Here is a 27,866-nt window from a genome sequence, read left to right on the forward strand (position 1 = left end):
TGGAGAAAGATATGTCAATGTGTTTGGCATCATAGGTCAGGTGCATCCTACTTAAGTGTTCCCAACCTGGGCAAATTACATAGCAGGGGAGTGGATGTAAACATTAGCGTAACTCCCATTGATATAGCATGATATTGCAGCACTAGATATAATGTACGGTATATAGTGCATTGGAGATACATTATATATTTAATTGCTAATTCAGGTATTAATGATTAATTAAATTATATATGCATTTCTTTACCCGGCTCTGTCAGTCAGTCAAAATTGGCAAAGACCCCCTGACGGTGACTGCTCCACTGCCAGTGCAGTAGCCGAGGGGTCTAGGCAAAGGTGAGTTATACTACCACCATGTGTCTCTAGACAGTCCTCTTCAGCTCCTGGAGCTCTAGCTGACTGGAACCCATCTCAGCATTGTAATCTTGCGTATGCACAAGAGTGCAGCACTGAGGTCTATAGACTGCAGGATCTTGACAAAGCTTAACCAAAGCTAGCTCTGCCTTTTTGTCATGTGTAGGAAAATACTAAGAAAAGTAGTCTTAGACAGTGTTGGACTTTCACTGAAATTCCAACACTGTCAATGTGAGTAGTTCGTAAACATGGTTGGTGCTTTTGGCTTGAATGAAAAGGTTGGTTTTTCTGTAAAGGAGAGATAATACAAGGGAATTTTAATGTACCTTACAATGTTTGTAATCCATTGGTTTATTTTATTTTACTTTTTTTGAAGGGACAAACAATACTTTATGGAAAAGAAGCCCCTGAACTTGCATTTCAAAGTATAAAATATATAGTTTGCTTGTGAAATATCTTAAAATGAAATGAGCACACAAGTGTTTATTATTTTATTCCTGTAAAGCATGGAGAACTAAAGGCATGTTTCAGCTGGTTGTGAGCAATTTACTGGAATAAAGCTAGTGATTTCTCAGCCACCCCTACTGGGCCAGCTTTGTTTCTGGACTGTGTATCACTGAATTATTTGACGGTCAACTAGCAAACAATTGTGGGCGATGCAGACCAAAACAACACCTTTTCATGCAATGTAAAGAAATTTCAGGCATCACAGACACAGACAACCAAGGATAAAGTGACTCTTTAAGAATCATAATCATCACAGTTCATAATACTTATTATTGTTCAAAGATTATTTTGATGCCATCCCTTCAATTTTTTTGCAAGCAAACAGTTTGACAAAAGTCAGGGCCTGCTATGACTCCAGCTTAGCCCCGCTCTTAATGTAGAACTTAAATCTAACAATAGTAGGCAGTGAGTGCTGGGCTAAATGAAGGAAGGAGAGAACAATGGCAGTAGATTGCCATGGGAATAGAGGACTATTGTATACACTCAACATTACTGTGCTGCTCTCTAATACACTCACACACTCTACATGACCTGCTGCTCTCTAATACACTCACCCACTTGGTATAACTTTGTTGCTTTCCTTTCCTATAGCCTTGCCCCATGCAAGTGATGGAGTAGCCTGGTGGCACCACATATTTCCCACTAACAATCCTGCTGCCATCGAAAGTGATCTGCATTTCCAGTGTATGCAGACTGCTTTAAGTGCTTCATCACACTCCCAGAGCTACCTGCGAGCGCAGGCTACGTTTCCAAGCCCTTTTTCTGAAAGAACATGGGGACTGGAAGAGCCATTAGTGTGATCTACACCATGCAGACTATATGCTCCCACGCTGGTTCACTGGGGTTTAACCCCTTAAGGACCAAACTTCTGGAATAAAAGGGAATCATGACATGTCACACATGTCATGTGTCCTTAAGGGGTTAAGGAACTCTGCTGGTAGAGGTTGGGGGGCACAAAAAATACACAAAGCAAGGACACGTGCACATTACTCACAGCCAATCCAACACACACAGACATTATACACAGCCAGGGCACACACTATTGGTGGAAAGAGGGCAGTATTGTGGGGGCAAAGAGTGAAACATACCCTGTGCTATTGGCAGGGGCCTAATTACAATTATTTTGTGTGCAGGACAAGTAGATTTTTACATTCACCAAATGTTGCATGGCAGAAAGATATGATAGTGTATTATCATAAGCAATGCAAGCATCTTACAGATGATGAAATGTTTTGTGTAAACACCAATAAGCCTATGGACACAGTGGCACTGTATTTATCATGATTTTTTTTTACTTATTTTTGACAATCTTTCTTTGAAATTTTCTACAGCAGTGACAATAGAGAACATTAATATGACAGTAAAAGAAACCTGAACCAGTCTCTGCCCAACCCAGAGGCACAATTAATTTTGAGGATATAGATAACGTACATTAAATACATTGCTTGAGAAGATAGGGGTGGTAAGGGACACTTAATGAAATCCGTAGGGGAGAGCTGAATAATTTGAGTTGTCCTTGTGTTATGGTACTTTTTTGAAAGTAAACCAAAATGTTCAAAGTCTATCTGTTCCTGTCCAAATCAATAAAATTAAATTGCGTATATACGCTGAAGTAATTAAGTCTGACACACGAGGTTCAGGTTAAAATAACTTCGAGAAAGTTTATTGGCAAGTGAAGTAAAAGCGGGCGCGCAGGCCCTTTTAAGAGGCATTTTGCGTCATCATTGATTATTAGAATATCAGCAAATAAACATCATCAATTGGATTAATTGTTAAGTGACGGGGTTAGTGTCTTACCTATTGGTTCGTAAAATTAAGAGGTTAGTCCCGTGCCCACCCATCAGAGGTGGGATTATTCTGGACACGGGTGGGGGACAAGGGGGTCCTAAGCGTCATTTTACACTGTCAATGATATCAGGCTTTATGTCCAGGTGCAAGGTCTCTTATGAATAGAACATTTCATTACTACTGTGTTCTGTGGCCTTCAAACTGTACTATCTTACAAGCTCTAAGGAGTAGCCAGCAAGTCTTAAGGAGTAGCCAGCACCTCCTGGTACTTGTCCTTGAAGGAAACACGGTCTTTGTCTACTGTATTAATTGGGTTGAGAAGTTCAGTCACGTAAGGTAGTTTTAAAATGAACAAGTTAAGTCATGAGGACAAAATGGAGGATTTGAAGAAGTCAGGTTAGGAGGACAAAATGGAGGATTGTCACAATATAAGGTTAAAATGGAGTTAGTACAATAATTCAATACAAGTACAATAATAATTTTTAATAATTCCACATCAGTCCCCCCTATGAAATGTTAGATTCTAAGAGATAAAACTTTATTATATTAGTATCAGAAGACGTGTTAACCCAAAGGCACAGAAACCCCGTGGCCGCTAGCTAGGTGTTAATGCAAAGTGCAAGGCTGTCCCTAGATCTGACCCTAATAGGCTAACCATCCGTCAGTATGGCTCTCGAACGCTTCACACCCAAGGGTATCCCATGGCAGCTAACCCACCACTTCTCCACATGGGGCCTTTACCATTCACTGACAGATGCTGTCCCTGAGCTAGTCCCTTCCTAGAATTCCTGCACTTTATCAACAAAAGGGAATGTTTGCAGCGGCAGACAGGGTGAGTTGATGTCTTGGAATTCTTGGTCATCAACTTCGAGATGGGTCAAAGTGGGTGCTGCTTGGTCAACAGTCTTCATGAGGGATTTTCTCAGACATGGGAGGACACAACAAAAGAGAAGAGCAAAAATAAAAAGAAAAATTAGTATAGCCATACCAATCTGCATTAAAGCCTTTTGCCATCCTGTCATCCAACCAAACCATCTTTCCCAGGGATCTTTTATCCCAGAATTCCTTTTTAACTCTTCAGACAGGTCATTTAATTTTTCTATAGCTAGTGTGACTTTACCATTAGGGCCTGTGTTTTCTGGGATGTAGGTACAACATGTCATAGTGTCGGGCAAAATCTTACAAACCCCTCCTTTTTCGGCTAAGATCATATCTAGGGCCATTCTATTCTGGAAAGTCATTTGGGATGTGGCCTGCAACTGTTCGGCCAATCCCTGGAGGGCGTCTCTGGTGTAATTGACAAAACGCTGTTGATTATAATAAATGTAATTTATCCAATTTAGATTCTTGTTTGCGGTAACTATGGTAAAAATTGATTCAAATCCTGCAGCAACTTCATCCCTAGCTTTAAACTCATTGGGCACCCCCCTGGGCACTCCAATGGCATCAATATATACATGAGGATCAAAACTTCCTTTCACTGGGGCGTCACGTTTAACCTTAGTGTGGCTGAACTCATGGGTGTTGAGGTGTGTGTCAGAAATAATATGTATAGGCATAATGGCCTTAGTCAAAGTACACTCTCCCCACCATTCTGTGTCCATTCTGGATCTTAGCTGTAAATCCCCACACAACCAATAAATGTCTCCTAGTGACCTAGTGTGATGTTGCAGCAAACGTACAGGGACAGTTCTGTATGTAGCACAATAGCCTTTGGAAAAGTTACCTACAAATTTACCAATACCATCGTACATGGCATAGCAAGTGTAATTACCTTTATATACGGTAATACCATCAGGGGGTTTGACGTCTTTGGCTAGAAGAGGATACTCCTTTGTCCATGCAATACATATGGACCTGTTAAAATTATAGTGATAGGCAAAAAGGCTTAAAACACATTCTTCTATATCTACGGGTAGGATTAAAGGTACGGTACCCAGGTGAGGCCGGGCACCTCCACACACATAACATGCGGTTCTATTATGCTTATTAGCATTATATTTCATCCATTCTAACCATAAATTTACATCATTAAAACCTGTTTCAGCGGCCATGGTATCTTCAAAAGTGGGGTTAGCAATGGCCATCATGTCCTGAAAGGTCTGGATATGGGGTTTTAATGGGTTAGGGACCATATGGGTGGCCCCTTGCCACTCAGAAGAGTTGCACATATCTTTGAGGTAGAAATGCCCTAATTTCTGGTAGGAACCCTTTTTCCAGTACATTCCCATCACATACTGGTCTGCATCTGTTGGGCTTGGGCGCTCAATGTTAAGGATTAATTTCATTGGTGTGCTCCCCCCAGGCTTTCTCAAAGTCATTCTCTGGAGAAGCGATCTACCATGATCATCTACTTTAGCTACGGCACTTTTTGGTTTGTAACCCCAGGCAGGCCCGGCATTCCACCCCGCCGCCCCCCAATGGTCACAATTGTGCCCCCATTGCTTGTCAACTACACAAACATATGGGTCTTTCGAATGAGGGATATCTCTATAGATGCTCTGGATTTGTGGTGTGGGAAATGGGCATTCTACAATATCACAGTAGTCAAAGGTATAAGTAGCCACCTGGGTGCATGATGAATTATACCAGAAGGTGTACCCACTAATGTCTTTGGTAATGGCTACTTGCTGGGCCTTCATAAGGCTGATTAAGGAGAAGATGTACCAGAGATACATGTTTGTGCGATATTCGCCTCCTCTGGGGCAGGAGATTTCTTGCAGTGGGAAGCGTGGATCCAATTTGGCCTACCGGCCAATTTGACGGAGGTTGCGGTAATCAGGAGAACTTGGAATGGACCGTCAAATCTCGGTTCTAGGGTATTTTTCCGCACAAACTTCTTAACCAGGACCCAATCTCCGGGGAGTAGGTTATGGGAACCTGTATCCAATTCGGGATCTGGAATTGAAGAGAAAACTTGGGCATGTATTTTGTTTAGGACATTTGCAAGTTCAGTTACATAGTCTACTAAAACATCTGATTGGAGTTGCAACTGCTGCGGATAATAACAACCTAGTCTGGGTGCTGTCCCAAATAGAACCTCATATGGGGACAGTGAATGCTTCCCTCTAGGTGTGTGCCTAACACTAAATAGAGCTATTGGTAGGCTTTCTGGCCAGGGCATCTTTGTTTCTTGTGACATTTTTAACATTCTGATTTTTAGAGTGCCATTCATGCGCTCCACTTTACCACTACTTTGTGGGTGGTAAGGGGTATGGAAGGCTAGAGTCACCCCTAGAGCAGTCCAAATTTCTTTAGTCACAGTTGCTGTAAAGGCTGGGCCTTGATCACTCTCAATAACTTCTGGGAGTCCGAATCTACATACAATATCTGTAAGTAGGCGCTTTGCGGTTGTTTTTGCAGTGATATTGGCCACTGGGTAGGCTTCTGGCCAGCCTGAGAACATGTCCACTATTACTAGTGCATATTCATGGGGCCCACTCTTGGGCATTTGGATGTGGTCAATTTGAATCCGCTGGAAGGGGTACATGGGCTTTGCCAGGTGTTTCGTAGGTACTTTAACTGGTCTTCCTGGATTGCATTTTGCACAGATGACACAGGCCTTGCAGAAGCTATTGATCAATGTTGTGATTCCAGGTGCTTCATAATACTTCTGTATGAGGGCGGCCATCAATTCTTTTGACAGGTGTGCAGGCCCATGTGCCCATTGGACAACTGCTGGATACAAATTTCTGGGAAGACAAAATTTGAAGTTGTTGTAATATATTCCGTCCTTTTGGACAGCTCCTTTCTTTTTCCATTTCTGGATTTCTTCAGGAGTGACTGCAGCTTGTTGTTCTTGTAAAATTCGCAAATCAGTAGGAAGAGTTTGCAGAGCAAAAATAGGGACTTCTTCTTCTTCTTGTCCGGACACTTCTTCATCCACTTCCTGCAGATCCCTGGCCGCTAACTTAGCAGCCTGATCAGCCAAATGGTTGCCCTTTGCTTCATCTGTATCCAATTTCCCATGGGCTTTGACTTTCAGAACGGCCACCTCTTCGGGAAGTAGGAGGGCATCCATTAGCTCCTTGATTGCAGTGCTGTGTTTGACTGGTGTACCGGCGGTGGTAAGAAATCCTCTTGTCTTCCAAATTAGGCCGAAGTCATGTGCCACACCCAGAGCATATCTTGAATCTGTATAGATGTTGGCACGTTTTCCTTCGGAAATTTTGCAGGCTGAAGTCAGAGCCTGTAATTCAGCTTCTTGTGCAGACATTGCTGGTGGTAAGGATGATGATTTAATAACTTCATCTGTTGTGGTTACGGCATATCCTGTATGATATGTTCCTCCTTCATCGGCATATCTTGATCCATCCACAAACAGGGTAAAATCCGGATCTGGTAATGGATTCTCATGCACAGTTGGTAAGTGTACTGTTTCCATTTTCATCTGTTCAAAACAGTCATGAGGTGTTTCTGGGTCATAATCATTCTTTATGACCAGGTCTTGAAATTCCTTTTCCAGGAAATGGCGTGGCCATGCTTCCAGAAGGTCAGTTGTTGGGTATTTGACAATACCATTTTCCTGTAGCTGTTCTTCATTCATGGTGGCCCATAGTTTTGCCATGGGCCCAAGATCATTCCATGACTTTGTCTTCAACTTGGTAACAGGAATATGTGGGATAGCGGTATCCCAATGGCGGTAGAGGTAGTTAAGTTGTTGAGGTAGCTGGACCAAGACCATGCTATTACCTTCAGAGTCACAATAAAAGTCTTGTGCAGTGAGCTTTACATCGGTCCAGTGGTAAAGCTCATCTTCATAGCAAGGTTCGGGAGTAATATTTGGCTTGTACCACATGGTACAGAAGGCGTAATCCGGGCCTTCACAAAGAGGTGTCTCATCTTCATGAAATGACAAATGTGGATGCATGACTTTCTTGATACATCCACAGAGCAGGTAGAGGTAGGTTTCATCTGTGATAAATCCATAATAGATACCCCCCTCAGGGAGTGGAAGAAGAGTGGACGGATTAAGCACTTGACATCTTTGGATGGAAATGTTGTCAGGCAAAAGAAGATGACACTGTAGGCGCAGGTGTCTGGCTGGAGACACGTGCTTGAGCTGGACTTGGTTGACGATGGCAGAGATGTCATGAGGGGCCAAAACAACCAGAGGGTGGCCAAGGACCAGGTCTGAGGTCCTCTCTATGAGTTCTCTCGCAGCAAAAACAGCCCTGAGACAGGAAGGAGTCCCTCTGGCCACAATATCCAGTTGACATGAGAAATATCCAATAGGCCTCTGGCGGCCTCTTAAGTCATTAGTTTGGGTGAGCACTCCTGTTGCGTGGCCTTGTCTTTCAGAGACAAACAATTTGAAGGGTTTGGAGTAGTCAGGTAGGCCCAAGGCAGGAGCAGAAGCAATGGCCCGTTTTAAAGCATCGAAATTGGCCAGGGCTTCATTGGTCAGACAGAACGGGTCAGACTTAAGAGCATCATAGAGAGGTTGCATAAGCAGAGAGGCTTCTGGGATCCATGCTCTGCAGTAGGAAATGAGGCCTAGGAAGGCATGAAGAGACTTTGAAGTCCTTGGAGGTGGAATGTCCAAAACAGCTCTTACCCGGTCCCGAGTAAGATGTCTGGTACCTTGAGATAGGCAATGTCCAAGGAAGATCACTGAAGATTGACAGAATTGTAGCTTGATGAGTGAAGCTTTGCATCCTTGTTCTGCCAAATAGCAAAGGAGACTAAGGGAACACCTTTTAGTAGTGGGTACATTATCTCCACATAGCAATAGATCATCCACATACTGAAGCAGGACAACTTCTGGGTGCTCAGCTTGCCATGGGTCAAGGATGGTGCCCATGGCCTTAGCAAATTGACTTGGAGAATTTTGTGCCCCTTGGGGCATGACAGTCCAGGTATACTGTTGCATTTCATGAGTGAAAGCAAACAGGTATTGACAGGATGGGTCCAGTGGGACACTGAAAAAGGCATTGGCCAGGTCAATAACTGTGAAGAATTTTGCAGATGGTGGGACTCCAGAGAGCAGAGTATGAGGATTTGGTACAAGAGGGGTGTCCAGGACGGTAGCTTCATTAACAGCACGGAGGTCCTGGACCATCCTGTACTTCTCTGGTTCACCCTTTGGAGTTTTCTTTTTCACAGGAAATAACGGGGTATTGCATTCAGATTTACATTTTACCAGGGCACCCTTCTCCAAGAGTGCCTTGATGTGGACAGAAATTGCAGAGGACTGTGCTGGTTTTAATGGATATTGTGGTTTTCTTGGTAACTTAGCCCCTGGAATAAGCTTTACCACCACAGGGGGAACATTTAGGTGACCTATGTCCTCTGGGCCTGAGGACCATAACTTAGCGGGCACCTGTGTTTTTAATTCCTCTGGGAAATTGGACCTTAATTCTGCTGCCCCCTCACGGGGCTTTTCTAAATGCAGCATCAGAGGCAAAGAGCATAGGGCTGAAGTGTCTGATACAGACAGAGGTGTAAACATTTCTACCTGCCCATCCGGGGTAAAAGTGATGGATGCTTGCAGGCGTGAGAGGACATCAGCACCTAACAGGTTAATGGGGCATGTGGAGGATACTACAAAGCGAGCGAGCAGGCTAGAACCAACTCGCAGCGGAGTTGTTAGGGGGCTATGTCTCGGCTGGCCATCCACTCCAACACAAGAGACGTCGATATTTGACAGAAAAGATGGGTCTGGCAGGTCTTGTTCTCGCAGAACACTACGGGCTGCACCTGTGTCAACAAGGAATGTGGTAGGGTGGCCTTCAATAGGTAAAGTCACTGTGGCGAGTGGCCCCCCCTTATCTCCTGTAGACACTGCCATTACAGGGGTTACAGACACAGGCTTGCCAGTCTCCTAATCGTCCGGTTCTTCAACAATTGGAACCTTTGTCTCGGTCCTGGGGCCTGGGGCAGGCTTAGAGAACTTCTTGGGTGCCCCTGGTTCCTTTTTAGGTTCCGGACAGTCGCCTCTGTAGTGTCCCTGAGCCCCACAATTGAAACAGGTTACATCTTCTAACCTGACTTTCTTGGTGCCAGAGGTGACGGGAGTAGCGCGAGCTACCATGAGGGGAGCTGGATTGGATCTTCTTGGGGTCTGAACAGATTCCAACCCTCTAGCAACTAAAAGCAGGGTATCCAGGGGAACAACCTTGTATTCAGGACGTGCAGCAATAATTCCCTTGCGTATAGAGTCTTTAACACCTTGGACAAACGCACCTGACAGCATTTGTGAATGAATCTTGTCAGTAAGATCAAACCCCAAATCTGTGAACATTTGATACAGCCTTGCATGAAACCTTTCCACTGATTCTCCTTTATCTTGAATAACATCAGTAAGGCCAGCAGCCTGATCCGCAAGTTTGTCCTTAGCCCATTCTCTTAATTGGGTGCAAAAAGTTACTCCGGAGGGGTAATCAACGTCACTGCCGAGCAGATCCGTACTGAGGTGTCGGGCCATGCTTGGCCAATATGCATCCCCTGCTTTTATAGCACAAATGCTCAGTAGATCACGCCATGCTGCGGAATAAGTCTTTTGAATTTGAACTATCCCTCGATAGAAGGGCATAGGCTGTTTTTCTGGGTCAGGGAGTGATTTCATTAGAGCACTAGCTTGAGTGGGATTGAAAGCAACATATTTAGGAGGGGCCTGTTCTCCCCGACCCTTGTGGCCAAAGGGGTCATCGATAGAACGATGAGTTGGGGCTCCCGCGGCAAGCTCCGATGAGACATGGGACACCCTGTCCATCTCGTCATCATCGAATTCTATGATATTGGCTCTTTTGCGTGGTGCAGGGCCTGAATGAGGTGAAAGGATCGGTGGTTGGGAACGAGCCCCAGATGCAGGGGTGGCTAGCGAGTCATAACCTGGGGATAGGTAGTCACCGGGAATTACCGGCATCAGGGCCGAACTGGGGGCCGCCATATTGGTGGCCGGAGAAGGTACTACATTAGGGTTAAGGGAAGAAGTGGCGGCCATGTTGGAAGAGGGCACATCCGGGGCAGACTGTGCCGGACTGGGCATGACCGGAATCTGGGGCGTGGCTTGGGGAGTGGGGAGTGGATATCCGGGGTAGGGCAGGGCCATGGGATATGGGAAGGGGTAGGGCCAGGCTGGGGAGGGGAAGGAGGTGGGGTATTGAGCTGGGGTGGAGATGGGAGGGAACGGAGAGGGATTGGTAGGGGTGGGTGTAGAGGGAGGAGCCGGGGCAAGGGCGGAGGAGGTGGTTAGTTGGGCGGAAGAAGAGGGGAGGGGGTCATGAACAGAGAGAGAGTGTAGGGCAGGAATGGCAGATGAAATGTTAGGGGAAGGTATAGCAGGTAGCGTAGGGATGGATGAGGATGATGGGAATGTTAAAGATGGGGCAGGGGAAAAGAAAGATCCATCAGAATTCAGGACCGGGCAGACAGGGGAGGTGATGGGATGGGTATTGGGAGTGGGGAATATAGTCAGCTGGCTTTCATTTATTGCTGACTGAACCTTGGGGATAGACATTCCCTGGGCGCCGGTTTTGGGCGCTGGCTGAGGATAGACCCCAGTAACACAATTATTATGATACACAAACAATTTCACACCTTTGTGATTTATCTCTTCCTCAACCCAACCTTCTAGCTGAATAGCCTTCGCTACTCTATACCATGCTTCAGCAGTCTTTAATAAACCATTATCTGTAAGTTTGCCTTTCTTTTCTGTCAGTAACCTACGCCAACTTTCTGGTTGCAATCTTCCACATGTCGGTACAGCAATTCTACATACTTTTGCAATTTTTTCAACACCTTTAACCATTTCCTCACCCTCTCTATCTTCGACTAAATCACATGCTAACCAGCCCTTACTGGGCTTGCTTAAATCCTGTCCCATAATCCCTTTACCCCTATACCAGCGTCCTAGATATAGGGAGAGAGAAGGAAAACTGAACAAGAACGTCTACAATGCTCGACTGCCACCCGAGAATCGTGGGACTTTCTCAGGTGCGTCTTCCCAAAACGTAGACTAGTCACTGAATCCGCCTACCCGGGGTGGTAGACACGGATTGGAGCGAGGTGAGAAGTGTGTGACCAATCACTTCTCTTTCAAGAGAAATGGGAGTGGATAGTATAATAATATAGGAAGTTTAGAAAAGATGAAAGACAAGGAAAAATCCTTAGAGACAGACACAGGAGCTCATGAGACTCCCAATTAAACAGACAAGACAACAATACAATTGAAATACAGTGCATGCATTACAGTTCAAATAAAATCAACAATAATCCCTTTCCTTCTACATGTGCTTACTCCAAAGTCACCTTCCTCAATCTCGTAGTGTCCCCGCTCGGAGAACGACTTTCATAAGTCTCACTACCAGCGGCCAAGGATAACAGCTAACACCGGTCCGAAATCCTTTCCAGCCTCCCTCTACTCTGCAGTCCACGAGAATGTGGCCACGTCTATCCTCACTCCCGTAGTGCCCCTATAAAACCCACTTTATAAGTCTCACTACCACGTGATGCGAAAAACAAGCAATACCTGCCTGAATCCCCCCCGGAAACTGAGTCCCCTGCCACAAGGCTCAGTCTCCTACCACAATTAAATAACCAGTGGATCTCCGGCTCAACTAGAGCCGAAAGGTCCGGGCCAGGACGTCCCCAACTCAACTAGAGCTGGATGGTCCGAACGTGCACAGTGAAGCTAGCTAGGCTATCAAAGTGACACACCATTGGATCACAGAAACCTATGATTCTACACAGATCCCACAGTTCCACCAACTTCTTTTTCCTTACAGCCACAGCCACGAGGCTCCTAAAAGAAGTAAACAGGCAACAGAAGACCCCCAGGAACACATCCACAGGTCAACCCCCCTTTTTCCTTACAACCACAGCACAGTGGTTCCTAAAAGAGGTAAAACAGGCAACAGAAGACCAAGGCAAATCCCCTCAGATCCACCCCCCTTTATCCCAAAAGAGGGAAAATACAAACAGATAGACAGTCACACCGAAGACCCAGGCAAATCCCCTCAGGTCCACCCCCCTTTATCCCAAAAAGGGGAAAACAAGCAAGACAGAGAACCCCAGGCAAAACCCCTGCAGGTCCCCACCCCCCCTTTATCTCAAAATGGGGAAACAGGCAAACAATTCAAACACAATTCAAACACACCCAGGCAACAGATAGACTAAAATGCAGGTAAACAAGTGAGTAACGAGACACCGGGCAAGATATTACCTGTCTTTGATGTCCTCCCGGGAAGCAGTCACAGACACGTGGACGGGTCAATCAAAGGGGCCGGAACGTACCGGTGGCTCTGCAGAAGTCTCTACCGTGTATCTGGAGGTGATCAATCTCCCTTCCTTCCCCCTGGATTCCTCCGTCCACCCTTGTCTTCCTTAGGACGGCTCACCGGCCGGACATAGCCCGATGCCCCACGTTGGGCGCCAAGTTGTTATGGTACTTTTTTGAAAGTAAACCAAAATGTTCAAAGTCTATCTGTTCCTGTCCAAATCAATAAAATTAAATTGCGTATATACGCTGAAGTAATTAAGTCTGACACACGAGGTTCAGGTTAAAATAACTTCGAGAAAGTTTATTGGCAAGTGAAGTAAAAGCGGGCGCGCAGGCCCTTTTAAGAGGCATTTTGCGTCATCATTGATTATTAGAATATCAGCAAATAAACATCATCAATTGGATTAATTGTTAAGTGACGGGGTTAGTGTCTTACCTATTGGTTCGTAAAATTAAGAGGTTAGTCCCGTGCCCACCCATCAGAGGTGGGATTATTCTGGACACGGGTGGGGGACAAGGGGGTCCTAAGCGTCATTTTACACTGTCAATGATATCAGGCTTTATGTCCAGGTGCAAGGTCTCTTATGAATAGAACATTTCATTACTACTGTGTTCTGTGGCCTTCAAACTGTACTATCTTACAAGCTCTAAGGAGTAGCCAGCAAGTCTTAAGGAGTAGCCAGCACCTCCTGGTACTTGTCCTTGAAGGAAACACGGTCTTTGTCTACTGTATTAATTGGGTTGAGAAGTTCAGTCACGTAAGGTAGTTTTAAAATGAACAAGTTAAGTCATGAGGACAAAATGGAGGATTTGAAGAAGTCAGGTTAGGAGGACAAAATGGAGGATTGTCACAATATAAGGTTAAAATGGAGTTAGTACAATAATTCAATACAAGTACAATAATAATTTTTAATAATTCCACATCACTTGTATAGTTTGATCCCATGCTAGCTAGTTCTCCTGGGAACCCAGCATTCTATGCACCATCTACTCATAGATCTGTTCCATTGAAGAGACTGGAAGATGGAGAACCAGTTTATTCATTCAAGCTACTGCAATGATGTGTAGCAAAAAACGATTTTGTAGTACCCTGGCCTGAACCAATTGAGGGAGCATATCCAAAAGAGAGCATCGTGGAGAAAGTGGGAACTTTATATGGATAAATTACAGAGTGTGTATACAGGACCAATATGAGCATATGTATGAACATTCCTAGTGTATTTTGCATGGCAAGTTACTATGATCATTTAAACTTGACACATATTGTAATTGTTACATCAACCTGGGTTTAAGTTTATTAGTACCGTATATGCCAAACGGTACTGTGCTGCAGATGCCTCACACCTTAAATTACATCTATTTTAATAAGCACAGTTGTACACAAGTTGGTCTTAAATTGTAATTGCCTTCTCTTCTTTTTTGTTTCTAATATGCTGTGTTTGGGAACTGTGTATACTCTCTGCACTTATCTACTCTTCTTAATTGTTTGTCTTTCTCACAAAAAATATGTTTAACAAATAAAGATTTACAAAATAAACTTGTGGGGACCAAATACCAACAAGCATTTTCCTGCTTTCTTACCAGTGGAACATGCATTAGAGATACCCCTTATGATTATAAACGCTTATGCCCAAGTCTCTGTTGGAAATGATCGAGTTCAGACTCCCAATGCACATAGGAGGATTTCTCTCAGGTTGCTACATCCAATATCCAGTATTTGTACCCAAAACAGAATTTGTAGAAAGATGGATTCTCTTGGGATATTGTGGCGGAAAGTCTGGGGTACAATGAATTTTTCCTTTGGCCAAGTAAGATAATGTCCTGGTGGGAGAACAACTGAATAACTGAGGTACAGTCATGCAGTGGGAGATAATGAGAGAGCAAACAGAGATTTGAGTGTAGCAAAAAGGAGCACAGGGGTAGTAAGCAGTAGCTTCAGTAGGCAGCGCTTCCATATTTTCATTTTGTGGAGTCAGCAATAGAACTTGAGAGGAAGGGTGACACCTGAATAATGACATTCAAAGGAGCTGGTTTACAGAGTGTGGTTTTACATATGCGTCTTCCAGTTGAGCTCATATGGGAAATGGGGGAATAAAAATGTTTTATAGCCTTTTTATATCTTTTTTTAATTCTTTTCAACAAGGGCTCAGTAATGTAAAGTCATAAAAAGGAACAACCTAATGATTCTATTGGTACATATGCATAAATTGGGTAGGGAATAAAATATTTATAGTTTATTTTTATTTTTCCTGGCCTATACATTTTGATGTAATCTGTAGCTCAGTGGGTAAATTAGAAGGAAAATGTTATTACGATTGACTTAGCTGATTATTTTCCAAGGTGTACAAACTTGTTCCACTGTTTGCTGTATAAATATTAACCATTGTAAAAATGTGCCTCATGATTTGTTGTTTTTTTTTGTTTGTTTTTTTGCAGATGTTTATAAATGGATATGCTTTAACAGCGGGAGCTGCAGAGAGATTAGTTTTTGGTTACGATAGCTATGGCAACATATGTGGCAGAAAAAACCATCCGATACCTACTGCTCGATATTCTGGACAAGACATGACTAACAGAAAGTGAGTTTGATAAATATTTAATTCACATTTACTCCCTTGTTACTCAATAGCTTATAACCTACTAGATATGTCCTATTTACAAACCTCATATATTCTATGTCTTAAGACAAACTGTCAAATGAACAAAACTAAAATATAAATATTTACACAGATTCATGTGATAGGGTCTTTAGAATGGCATAGTTACTGGTATTTCTATAAATAAATAGTAGTTGTTCACAGGCATCACAACCATAGGGTGAAGGCAAGAAGTAGTATTTATTTAGATCAAATAGGACATAAAAAGGATACAACGTTTCGGTTGTGAGTCCTTAATCATGTACGTATTCCTTTCAAATTAAAACCGCAAAAATATCCCCTTTCTTGTTCACTGCCCCCCAATTTTATTCCAGCCACTCAATCTATAAAAATATGGGGAGAGGAAGGCATACATTGCTTATTTTGCCATACCTGAGGTATTCTAAAATTAAATATTGGATAGTTCCCATATTGAATGTATTCGAATTTAAAATGAATAGGAGACTGTCGTCTTTACTTTTGTGGAATTTGTGTCTGTGAACAGTGTACGTGTTTACAGCATTTTCTTACGGTCACTAAATGGACAATTTAGCTTGACAAACTATTATATTTAGTGTTTCCTTCATATAATTTACATATGATGATTCTCTGCAGCCCTTGGAGATTCCCAGATACTGTGCTTTTGTGTGGATTTCTTCTTGCCTCCCCACACCCCATCACCCTATATTGAAATTCCAGCCCAGTCAAAAGATAAACTGAGACAAAGTAGGCACTACTTTGTCTCCGTATTTATCCTATACCTAACACTGGGCGGAGCTACTGCCATCAATGTGCAAGAGTACAACGGTGACGTCGGCTCTTAGTGCTGAAGCGTCAGGAGCAGAAGAGGAAGAAGATGGTGCGAAGGACAGGTTGTAAGTCTTGCCAAGTCCACAGACGGTAACAGTGCCACTTTAAATTCTTTTTGATTTGTGATGTTTCCCTTTTGAAATTCAGCACTTGAAGTACATGATCAGCAGGTGATGGGCATGACCTGTCAGGAAGATACAAAATACTTGAAATACAGTATATCAAGGCACCCAGATCAAAATAAATTCTTGTACCAGGTGCCAGTGGACAGCACCAGGACTGTCTAGGGCTTAAATGAACACTATAGCTTATAAAAAACATTGACCGGGAGGAAAAAAGGTCTTTAACTTACCTTTTCTCCCTCTCACTGTCAATCTGGGAGACTAGAGCGCATACACAGCAAAGCGCTACACTGCACCAGTCAGATGATCTCTATGACACCATCTTTTAGAAATAACAGAGTACCTATAGTGTTCCATTAACTCATAAACCGTTTTGTGAAATTTAGGAGACAACCTGTGCTGTATACAGGGAGTGCAGAATTATTAGGCAAGTTGTATTTTTGAGGATTAATTTTATTATTGAACAACAACCATGTTCTCAATGAACCCAAAAAACTCATTAATATCAAAGCTGAATATTTTTGGAAGTAGTTTTTAGTTTGTTTTTAGTTATAGCTATTTTAGGGGGATATCTGTGTGTGCAGGTGACTATTACTGTGCATAATTATTAGGCAACTTAACAAAAAACAAATATATACCCATTTCAATTATTTATTTTTACCAGTGAAACCAATATAACATCTCAACATTCACAAATATACATTTCTGACATTCAAAAACATAACAAAAACAAATCAGTGACCAATATAGCCACCTTTCTTTGCAAGGACACTCAAAAGCCTGCCATCCATGGATTCTGTCAGTGTTTTGATCTGTTCACCATCAACATTGCGTGCAGCAGCAACCGCAGCCTCCCAGACACTGTTCAGAGAGGTGTACTGTTTTCCCTCCTTGTAAATCTCACATTTGATGATGGACCACAGGTTCTCAATGGGGTTCAGATCAGGTGAACAAGGAGGCCATGTCATTAGATTTTCTTCTTTTATACCCTTTCTTGCCAGCCACGCTGTGGAGTACTTGGACGCGTGTGATGGAGCATTGTCCTGCATGAAAATCATGTTTTTCTTGAAGGATGCAGACTTCTTCCTGTACCACTGCTTGAAGAAGGTGTCTTCCAGAAACTGGGAGTTGAGCTTGACTCCATCCTCAACCCGAAAAGGCCCCACAAGCTCATCTTTGATGATACCAGCCCAAACCAGTACTCCACCTCCACCTTGCTGGCGTCTGAGTCGGACTGGAGCTCTCTGCCCTTTACCAATCCATCCATCTGGCCCATCAAGACTCACTCTCATTTCATCAGTCCATAAAACCTTAGAAAAATCAGTCTTGAGATATTTCTTGGCCCAGTCTTGATGTTTCAGCTTGTGTGTCTTGTTCAGTGGTGGTCGTCTTTCAGCCTTTCTTACCTTGGCCATGTCTCTGAGTATTGCACACCTTGTGCTTTCGGGCACTCCAGTGATGTTGCAGCTCTGAAATATGGCCAAACTGGTGGCAAGTGACATCTTGGCAGCTGCACGCTTGACTTTTCTCAGTTCATGGGCAGTTATTTTGCGCCTTGGTTTCTCCACACGCCTCTTGCGACCCTGTTGACTATTTTGAATGAAACGCTTGATTGTTCGATGATCACGCTTCAGAAGCTTTGCAATTTTAAGAGTGCTGCATCCCTCTGCAAGATATCTCACTATTTTTAACTTTCCTGAGCCTGTCAAGTCCTTCTTTTGACCCATTTTTCCAAAGGAAAGGAGGTTGCCTAATAATTATGCACACCTGATATAGGGTGTTGATGTCATTAGACCACACCCCTTCTCATTACAGAGATGCACATCACCTAATATGCTTAATTGGTAGTAGGCTTTCGAGCCTATACAGCTTGGAGTAAGACAACATGCATAAAGAGGATGATGTGGTCAAAATACTCATTTGCCTAATAATTCTGCACGCAGTGTAGTATGAAGTCAACCTGGTTAATAAATGATATACTTCCAGAGAGAAAGCTGAAACAACATGAAAAAAAAAAAACTATTTAAAATGTAACTTATTGTTTCCCAAGTGCACCACTAACTATTCTATACAGTGGGAACTGCAATTTGCAAACTAACAAGTATATGTGTTTCTGTAGAGACCTTGTATCATCTGCAGTGGGCCTTATTGCAGCATCCCAAATGCTGGCCTGAAAAACATCTTGGTTAATTTTGCACTATGTATTGTGTCTTTCCACCAGTAGCAGGAAAGGACCAGAAACGAAAGAGGAAGTGTCCGAGTAAAATGACAGCCTATTAGTACTAAAAGATCTACATTAAGATTTAGTGGAATTGATGATTAAAGGGATTTTTTACCTGAAAAGCATAAACTAACCAGGTCAGAGTAGTAGCGATAAGAGGGTTTAGAAAACAGCCCAGGACACAAAACAAAACTAGGCAAGAAACACACTGTTAGGATACACATATAAATAAAAGAACACCCAGGGTAGGAATCACAATCTACATTGCTAGAGCTTTGGTGCGTGTCAATGAATTATTTGGTGTGTGATGTCAGAAATCACCTCTGAATCTCTAGTGAATGATTGTTGATGCATTGACACACACATCACACAACTGAGCCGAGTAGTACATTTTCTAATCGTTTTTTGGCCCGTTATATATGGCTGTGTTCCCCTCCTCTTCTCACCCTTTTTATTCCTCTCACTGTACTATAGGAACCACTATAGGAACCCAGACCACTTCAGCTCAGTGCCAGGTCCCTCTAGGGTTAACCCTGCCTGCTGTAAACAAAGCAGTTTCAGAGAAACTGCTAAGTTTACATTAGGGTTAATCCAGCCTCTAGTGGCTGTCTCATTGACAGCCGCTAGAGGCGCTTCCGCACTTCTCACTGTGATTTTCACAGTGAGAAGACGCCAGCGTCCATAGGAATTCAGCTGATGACATTGGAAGGAGGAAGAGAGTCCCCAGCGCCAAGGGAGCCCGGCGCTGGAGAAAGGTAAGCCTTTAACCCTTTCCTCCCCCTAGAGCCCGGCGGGAGGGGGGCCATGAGGGTGGGGGGTGGGGGGGTGGGGACCTATTAACTCTATAGTGCCAGGAAAATGAGTTTGTGTTCCTAGCACTATAGTGGTCCTTTAAACATTTACATTTTATGAGTATATTGTCATTTTTTTTTATTTTTGGGTACTCATCTTTTCAATAAAGAATTAAAAAAATAAAATATAGTATAATTCATGGATCACAATTTATGGATGCAGAAACTCCAAAATAAAGCTGTGGCTACACATGATTTACTCTTATTTTCAAATTCAATGAGCAGAGCACAGTCAGCACAAACATAAAATCAGTATCCAAATCTTTGTAGACTACTATAATAGACTTGAAGCATAGAAAATATTACAGCAAACCATGTGCACATCTTTATAAGCCATATTTTTTAAAAGAAAACAGCTTCTTGTCCTGCCTTGGCCACAAGTCACCAGTAGCACTAAGGAATTAAAGGGACAATGCTGTAGTAAATAATATATTCATTTCAACAGGTATGTTTTCTTTTTGGATTCCTGCAATCTGGAGATCAGAAATCTGAAAATTAATTCCATTGCTTTGTGCGTATCAAGTTGTCCTCAAGAACCGCTTAAATCATTAGAAGACCTACAGTTATTTGCAAAGAACAATGGTGAGTATTAGAAAAAGGTACCTATTATATCATAGAACTAAATATGTAAAGGTGGTGCTATGCATCTCCTTGGTGTCACTGGTGTGTGAAATGTGTAACTATACAATTTTAAGATTTATATCATAAAATACAACTGTCATACATTTGACTTGTTTTTGAGGTTTAATATATATGCCTGAAAGGGTTTTGCATGCCAATAAAATAAAATTGTATTCCCAAATGGGCTTTTGACACTGTTCTGTGCAACATATTCTGAAAAGAACAATGGTCACCCCTTTTCCTCTTTTTATATAAACTATTTTGTTTCTGGAAACATTAACTTTGTTAATATAGTTTTATTTACACAGTTCATATGACTTTTGTATTTGCTGATTTATGTATTGGTTGGAGTCCATCACGGTTAATTCCCCGTTTACATGAAGGATTGAGGGTAAAGAGAGGAAAGCAGGAGGGATTTATAATGCAAAATAAGGACCAATTTATTTTTTATTTTTAAATGCTTGTCCATTGTAACACATGGAAATGTGATACAAATTCTATCTCTGGCAGAAAAGGCCAACTCCTTTGTGTGTATCCTCAAGGGGTATTTGGTTTATCATGTATTGCAAGATTTTAATTTGGCAGTGTTAACTTGGTGGATCTGCATGGGCTCTTAATATACAATAAATACCAATCTGCAAATTTTAGGCCAAAATAGAGCTAGGTAAAAAAAGAAAAACCTTGGCCAAATTAGATATTTTCTTACGTCAGCCTATATTTTCCAACTACAATCTTGATATTTATTTTTTTATTAACAAGTAAAAGTGCTTGCATCACTAGTGCTACGCATTCGCTTTATTAGCATATTAAGGCCCATCCCTTGTTCAGGGGCCCAGTCAAGTTGGGAACATAAAAATATCCCTCAAACCAAATTCACAAGCCACACCAGAGCAGGCTATTCACCAGAACTTGTTTATATGCATATCTGGAATTGTATACTGAGAGCCCTACAATATGGTTATGTAAGAGGCCCCATGATTTCTGATGGCAGCTTTTTAGGTTTTATTTAATAAGCCAGGAATAGTAGCAAATGAATAAGGGAATTATTATTTTTTAGAACAAATGGCTGAATAATTCTCCAAGTCTGCATTTATTCATCTCAGCTGTTCAGTTGTAAAACAAATTTCCCCTTTGCATGATCCATAATTGGTGAATAAACCCCTGAATGTTTTTTTACATCTTATATGATCATTTGTATACATTCTGCATCTTGCCGTTTTTGCATTTTTTTATCTGCACTCTATAATTTTGTATTAAATGTGTTCCTTATTTTTACCTCTCCTGGGGTTTTTTCTCTTTTGTTTTTCTTTGTCATTAACATTGCTATAAAAATGGACAATATCAGGTGAAAATGACCTAATTCTGACTGCATTGGCAATTCTCACATTTACAGAAGCCAGATGGATTTGGCATGTCCAACCATTTCTGTAACATTCGTTTGGATGAGTTTGGAAAATCAGTGATTTTTGCAGCCAGACCAATTTACAATTTAGCAACCAAAGAGAACGCGAATGCATCTGGGAGGGTGCATTTTCACAAATCATCATTCAGCTGCTTATTCCCTATATGCCCCACAAAGCATGGGAAATTGCTTTGCAATTCTTCTCTCGAGAGTTGACTGTCAGAGTGCTCTGATTGGTTTACTAGCCAGCTAATCAGAGCACTCTTGGTCATATTGTGTGGGAAATTTTCACACACTTTATGATAGCTGTAATCGAGTGGGAAAGCCTATAAAAGGGCTTTTCCTGCCGTGAGCACTCATTCTTTGGCGAGCTCTCCATGGGCAAAGACGGATTATTGTTTTGCTGCTCTGTGGTTTTATTTTTGGTTGTTGTTGTTTTTGTTTTTGTTTTTTTGCGATCAAGCCATTTTATTTTCGTTTATGGCGTTGGTGATTATGGATTTTCATTTGCCCTTTTTTGGAGATGATGATAAGAAGCATTAGAAGAAACAAGACTTCTTATGGTAAGTATAATTTATCTTTTTTTTTTCATTTTTTTTTTTTTTTACAGGTTTTACATTTTTTGCACCCGACTCACTATCATTATGGTGAAGGGGGTAGGTAGGGATTTTATTTTTAAGTGGGTGGCCTCAGTTTTGGGGACCTACTGCCACCAGGAGGTCTTACTATTATTTGGGCTGGTGGACCATGTCCAACCCCCTATAATATAATTAAGGCTCCCACCCACTGCCAATGGATGTGGGCTGGGGGGAGGGGACAGTGGGTGCCTCCCTTTATTGTTAATATTGGGTCCCTCACCCACTGCCCACTGGTCGGGGCCAGGGAAGGGGATAATAGGTCCTTACCCCTTTATTCTAAATATTAGGGCCTGTACCTGTCGCCTTTGGATGAGGTCCAGGGGAGGAGGTACAGCAGGTCCCCCCTTCAAATTTAAAGTAACCCCCACACAATACCCAGGTAGGGGTGGGGAGGGACTACATACCCACAGTTATTTCAAATGCCCCATTCATATCACTAGGTTTAGATATTTAGTATATATGCCACCGCCTGCCACATGGATTACAAAATCCAGACATTGGTGAATTCTATCAACAATGTTGAGGTTTTGCAGTCCGAATGGCCCTGTATGCTGCCAGATGGACATTAAAATAAGCTTTAAAGTTGATATTTATTAATTTGGTAATGCTATATAATTGGTCTATTACCTTTAAAATTTTCAATGGCTGCTTTTATTTCTAATTATTTTAATAAAATATTTGTTGGAGATTAATTTCCCCAAACAATTAAATTGCAAATTAATTTTATCTTTTGCATAGGTTCATATCTCTGTAATTACAGACTGAACTTTACAGAATACACAAGGCATCCACTGGCTTCTAAATGGTGTCCTGTGCTTCCAGTCCCATCAAGGTAGGGAAAACCGTCTATAATTCTCTACACATTTTATAAAAAAACAATTGTACTGTATAATAAAAAAAATATATATTTTATTCTTTTCTGTTTGAACTATACAATGTTCAGATTGTTTTGTGTGTAAAATAGTAAAAATAAGAAAACGTGACTCTTGTTTATAGATAATTGTAGATTATGCTAACGTAGTGTACCTATAATCTTAATTTTAATAATGACAGGAGGCGAATATTCTGCATAACTTTCTTTACTTTATGCCTCCAGCAGCACAAGTCAATCAGAAAAAACTTTAAACCAATCAGTAACAGGCAACACATCCATATATAAAGCCCTGACAGATACATGACTTCCTCTTTCTTTGATGCGAAAAAACAGTCTATTATAACGTCAGGGAATTCAAATAACAGTCCTGAGTAACGTGTAGCACATAACTTGAAACAAAACTTGAAACCTTCCAGCTTTATCTTGTCGAATCCATCTATGATGATTCGCTGAAAAGAACAGAAATACGTGAAAGGTGATGGAAACCAACTGTTGTCCACATTAAATCCAACACTATACGTATCTATATTTATATTAAGTTAATATACTGAAACATTAAACAACCATAGTATACTTAATAATCAACACGGATCTAACACATGTCAACGAGATAAACATCCCATAAATTTACTGAAATACCAAAACATTATTATTATACTGAGAAAATGACAAACCAGAATATTTGAATTTTCCAGAGTATAGGGAGGGAAACAGGGAGGGAAAATATTCGCCTCCTGTCATTATTAAAATTAAGATTATAGGTACACTACGTTAGCATAATCTACAATTTTATCACATGACAGGACGGTTCATATTTTGCATTTTTAAAGCTATGGTATGAGTGAGAAGGATGCGTGTGTGGTTTGATGAAAATAAAAAAACGGAAGTAGTCTATCCGTGTCCAATTCGTCGCTGTAAAATATAGAGGCCCCCCCGTGAAGGCCTGAGAAGCAGCCGTGCCTCGTACCGAATGAGTACCCAAAACAGGTCTCCACCCCCGCTAGCGATAACAACCAATGAACCCATCTAGACAGAGTGTTCATGGTAACTGGCTTGTATGGTTGGTATAAGACCAGCAGATGTCCTGAATGTGACATTTTAAGTGTTGTAGTGATCTCCATGTAACGAAGTACCGCTTTAACTGTACAAACACTGGGAAACCGCCGGGAACAGGGTAAGATATGGACGCGGATAAGATTTAGTTCTACGAGACACCGTATAAATCATTCCTTCCGGTGAAACCAAAAAGACTGTCTACGTCCAACTCCAGAACATCTGATACCCGACGAAAAGACTATGGCTGACGGCTGACGGAGGGATAGGTCCATGTTATTTGACTAGTTCCAAAAGAACCAAATTAAAGTCCTACAACAGTGATACTTTGAGGCATGGTTCTGGACAGTTTGATACCCCGCAGAAAGCGGCATATCAAAGGCTCCTGATCGACCGGAGAGTCGTGAATCGTACTATGCGCCGTCGAAATCGCGGAATGTATCCCGTTAATGGAACGTTCTGATCGGCTCGTAGCGAAAAGGTATGATAAAGATTCAGCATCAAGGAGATAGGGGTAATAAAGGGGTTGCAGTCCCTTCCCATACACCAGCGACTCCAGGTGTTCCATGCGGATAAGTTATTTCGGGGAAAACCTGGTGTCCATGAGTCCCATAATAGGTCTCTAGTTGGTTGCGATAGTCCCTTGACGTACCAGTCTCCCTTGAAAGACACCAATCCACCAACTCCAGACGCTCCTGCATTATCCATGGATGATGTTCTCCTTTTGGATCTGCCCGCAAGTTAAAACTGAAGGAGCAGAGGATGATCCCGATTAAGGACAACCATTCTGGGTGCCACGCTTGTCTCCTTTACCACTGTAATGAGTACTATCGAAGTCTTCGCTATTCTGATCCCAATTTCATAGGTGTGTCTGGATCTCGGGTAGTGAGCTTTCAGCCGCTGTCTAGCCCGGTAGTGAGGCGGTCCTGGGAAATAGTCAAAGGGTTATGGTGCCTTTCCGCCGTACCCGTCGAATTTCCTTACGAATCGTTGCCATCAATGATGTGGGAAGGTGTAATCTGCCCAAGGTGGAATCTCTTCCGAAGTAGAGGAACTGAATCACTCGGAACTGGGATCGAACCGACTCCTCTCTGTTCACTATGAATCCCAACAATTCCCAAAACTGTAAACATAAATCTCGTCTGTAAACGTAGTCAGGAATTGGATTAGCAAAAAGTCAGTAAGTCGTCTAGGTATGCGACAGCGGATACCCTTTGCTCTTCAGTGCGCCTTGACCGGCTTCAGAAACTTCATGAGGCACCATGTGAACCAGTAGGTAAGTGCCCTTCAAATCCAACCTTGCAAACCCCTTTCGAGGAGTAGATCCCCTAAGAGATGGATACCTTCCTTCTTGAGGTGTTGGTACGCCCCAAAACCATTGGGTTGGCGTAGGTTGATGACTGGGCGATAGTCTCCTGTCTTCTTCCTTACTACCAAACTGTTGCTGAGATAAATGGTTCTACAAACAATAGTCCGTCCGCCTGAGGTCCTCGCTCTTTCGTCCCTAACTTCAATAGTTTGAAATCCATCTTTAATCGGGCTGCTTTGCGCCGTTCTGTGCACCTGTCTGCCTTGCGTTCCCCAACCTACATATTGCCTGTTGCACCCATTCCCTCACATTGTGAGCTTCTAGAGGTGAGTCATGGGTGGGGGTCAGGTCCGCAAAGTATAGAATTTTTTCCTGGGGCTGATCATGTCCAGTATTTTATCCTAACTCGTTTTGAGTCCTTCTCCTACACCTTTACATGGACCCCGGCCTGATCGGGACATAAATATCACCACGGTGATACCGAACTCCAGAGTGAGGACTATCTTGTTTGGTAATAGAGGGCGAGCTTGTGAGCTTGTCTCGGACTTCTTTTCCCATAGGCCTCCTGAGCAAGAAGTGGGCAAAGTGTGCCCGGTGCTCCAGTAAACCCCATTCGGGTGACCCTGGGTGTCGGATGGTGCGTGAGTCAAAACAAGAGTGTCCAGTGTGCCAAAGAAAAGCCTTTCTTGCTAGGCGGGTCTGGTCACTTTACCTCTTCAGATGGAGACCCTTCTGCTCTCCATTCTTTCATGATCTCCAGAGAAGGGGGAGGGATAAAGTTCTCGCCCCCTGATGATGGAGCCTGAGATGATTAATGGACAGGACGTTCTGAGAGACGGCTCCACTAAAACGGGGTGTTCCCTTTCCCCTTTGGAGAAGCCGCATTGGAGCCCTTCCAATGGTGCTTAGAGGATAAGGTGTCCGACCTAACGTTGTCAGTATCGCTAGCTTCCATTGGTGTAGTTGCAACCGCCTTGTGTGATGGGTTGTTAGTCAGCATATTGGCAAGGACTTCTTCCCCCGAAGCTGCCATGGCGGCATTAATCCTCGCCTGAAAATCAGTTGGGGATATTGAGGGAGGTCTGACATGTTGGTTCACACCCTTTCGGTCTGTGGGAGACAGGATCGTACAACAGTACACTTATTGCCACTCAGTGGGTCTCCGCGTATAACTGGGGTCACCCAGAATTTCGATCAATCAGTACCACTTTCGCAGGATCCGGGTAGTGGTCTGAGAATGAGGTCACCCTTAGTAAGACCGGGATGAGCGGCCTGCAATGTCAGGACGTAGCCAGAGTATGGGAGACATGAAAGCCTCAATATGTATAATCCAAGGGGTCATCCTTATATGGCCTAGAATTGTGGAGTTTTGGCAGCACTGTGAGTTCTCCTTGTCGGTTAAGGGAAGGGCGTATGGATCCCCCAGTTGAAGCATAGAGGTGCCGCAATACATGGATCTAGTGCGCCCTGGTCTGTGCATACGATGACAGAGCGTACTCTGAAGGTAGAAGCACTAGAAAGGGGAGGGGGCTCACCCCTTTGTACGTATGCCACTAGCACCGGAGTAAGACACGATTGGGGTTCACCCAGCGTAGGGGGGGGTCACCCCTGTATGTATGTCTCTTATGGCATGTTGGGACACTCGGTCTGTGGGGTACCGAACAGGTGTCAGGTACGGTAGTACACTTATTGACACTTAGTGGGCCTCCACGTACGACTGGGAATTGTTTCACTCAGTACCACTTAGAGATTTCCTGGGAGTGGTCTGAGGAGGGGGTCACCCTCAATAAGACCGGTATGAGCGGTCAGTAATGTTGGGACGTAGCCCGTGTATGGGGAGGTATGGTAGCCTCCAAATTATCCAAGGGGTCACCCTTATGGGATATAGTACTGTGGAGATTTGGCAGCACAGTGAGCTCTCCTTCCTGGCTCTGTCGATATACATGTATCCAGTGTGTCCCGGTCTGTGCATACAGTAACAGATCGTACTCCAAGGATATGAGCTCATCCTAGGGCGTGGGGGTTCCCCCCAGTATATGTATGTCACTAGTACCGGAATATGATTCGCTTGGGGTTCACTCAGCGTATGGGGTTCACCCCAGTATATGTATGTCACTAGGACAGGAACCAGATTTGCTTGGGGGTCACCCAGCGTAAGGGGGGGTCTCACCCCTGTACCACAATGTCACTTTGGAGAGGTGTCTGCCATGATTGGGGGTCCCCCAGCGTAAGGAGGGGTCAATCACTCCGTTATGTGCCTCCACTACTGTGTCCTGGGAGGTGTATCCCTGTGGAGAAGGAGTGTATCCAGTGGTTATGAGGTCCAGTGGGAGTAGGGAGCTGAGTAAGTTATCAGCTCTGTTTAATTTCCCTGCCAGCAGATAGAGTAATGCATCCACTATATGCCCACAGCAGGGAACAGTCCATTCATAATCCTCCAGACGTACAATAAAACTGGTAT

General features: G+C 43.0%; 1 protein-coding gene across 2 annotated transcripts in view; it reads left to right on the plus strand.

Moving 5' to 3' along the window:
- Positions 1-27,866, plus strand: part of SLC44A3 (solute carrier family 44 member 3) — a 181,015-nt gene that overhangs the window by 37,593 nt on the left and 115,556 nt on the right. For both annotated transcript variants that reach the window (XM_063428333.1, XM_063428334.1), the window contains exons 3-5: positions 15,305-15,447; positions 19,954-20,090; positions 22,908-23,001. In XM_063428333.1, coding sequence (XP_063284403.1) covers positions 15,305-15,447; positions 19,954-20,090; positions 22,908-23,001 — 374 coding nt within the window. The remainder of the gene's footprint in view (positions 1-15,304; positions 15,448-19,953; positions 20,091-22,907; positions 23,002-27,866) is intronic.

Source organism: Pelobates fuscus, chromosome 7 (genome assembly GCF_036172605.1).
Source record: "Pelobates fuscus isolate aPelFus1 chromosome 7, aPelFus1.pri, whole genome shotgun sequence".
Taxonomy (NCBI): domain Eukaryota; kingdom Metazoa; phylum Chordata; class Amphibia; order Anura; family Pelobatidae; genus Pelobates; species Pelobates fuscus.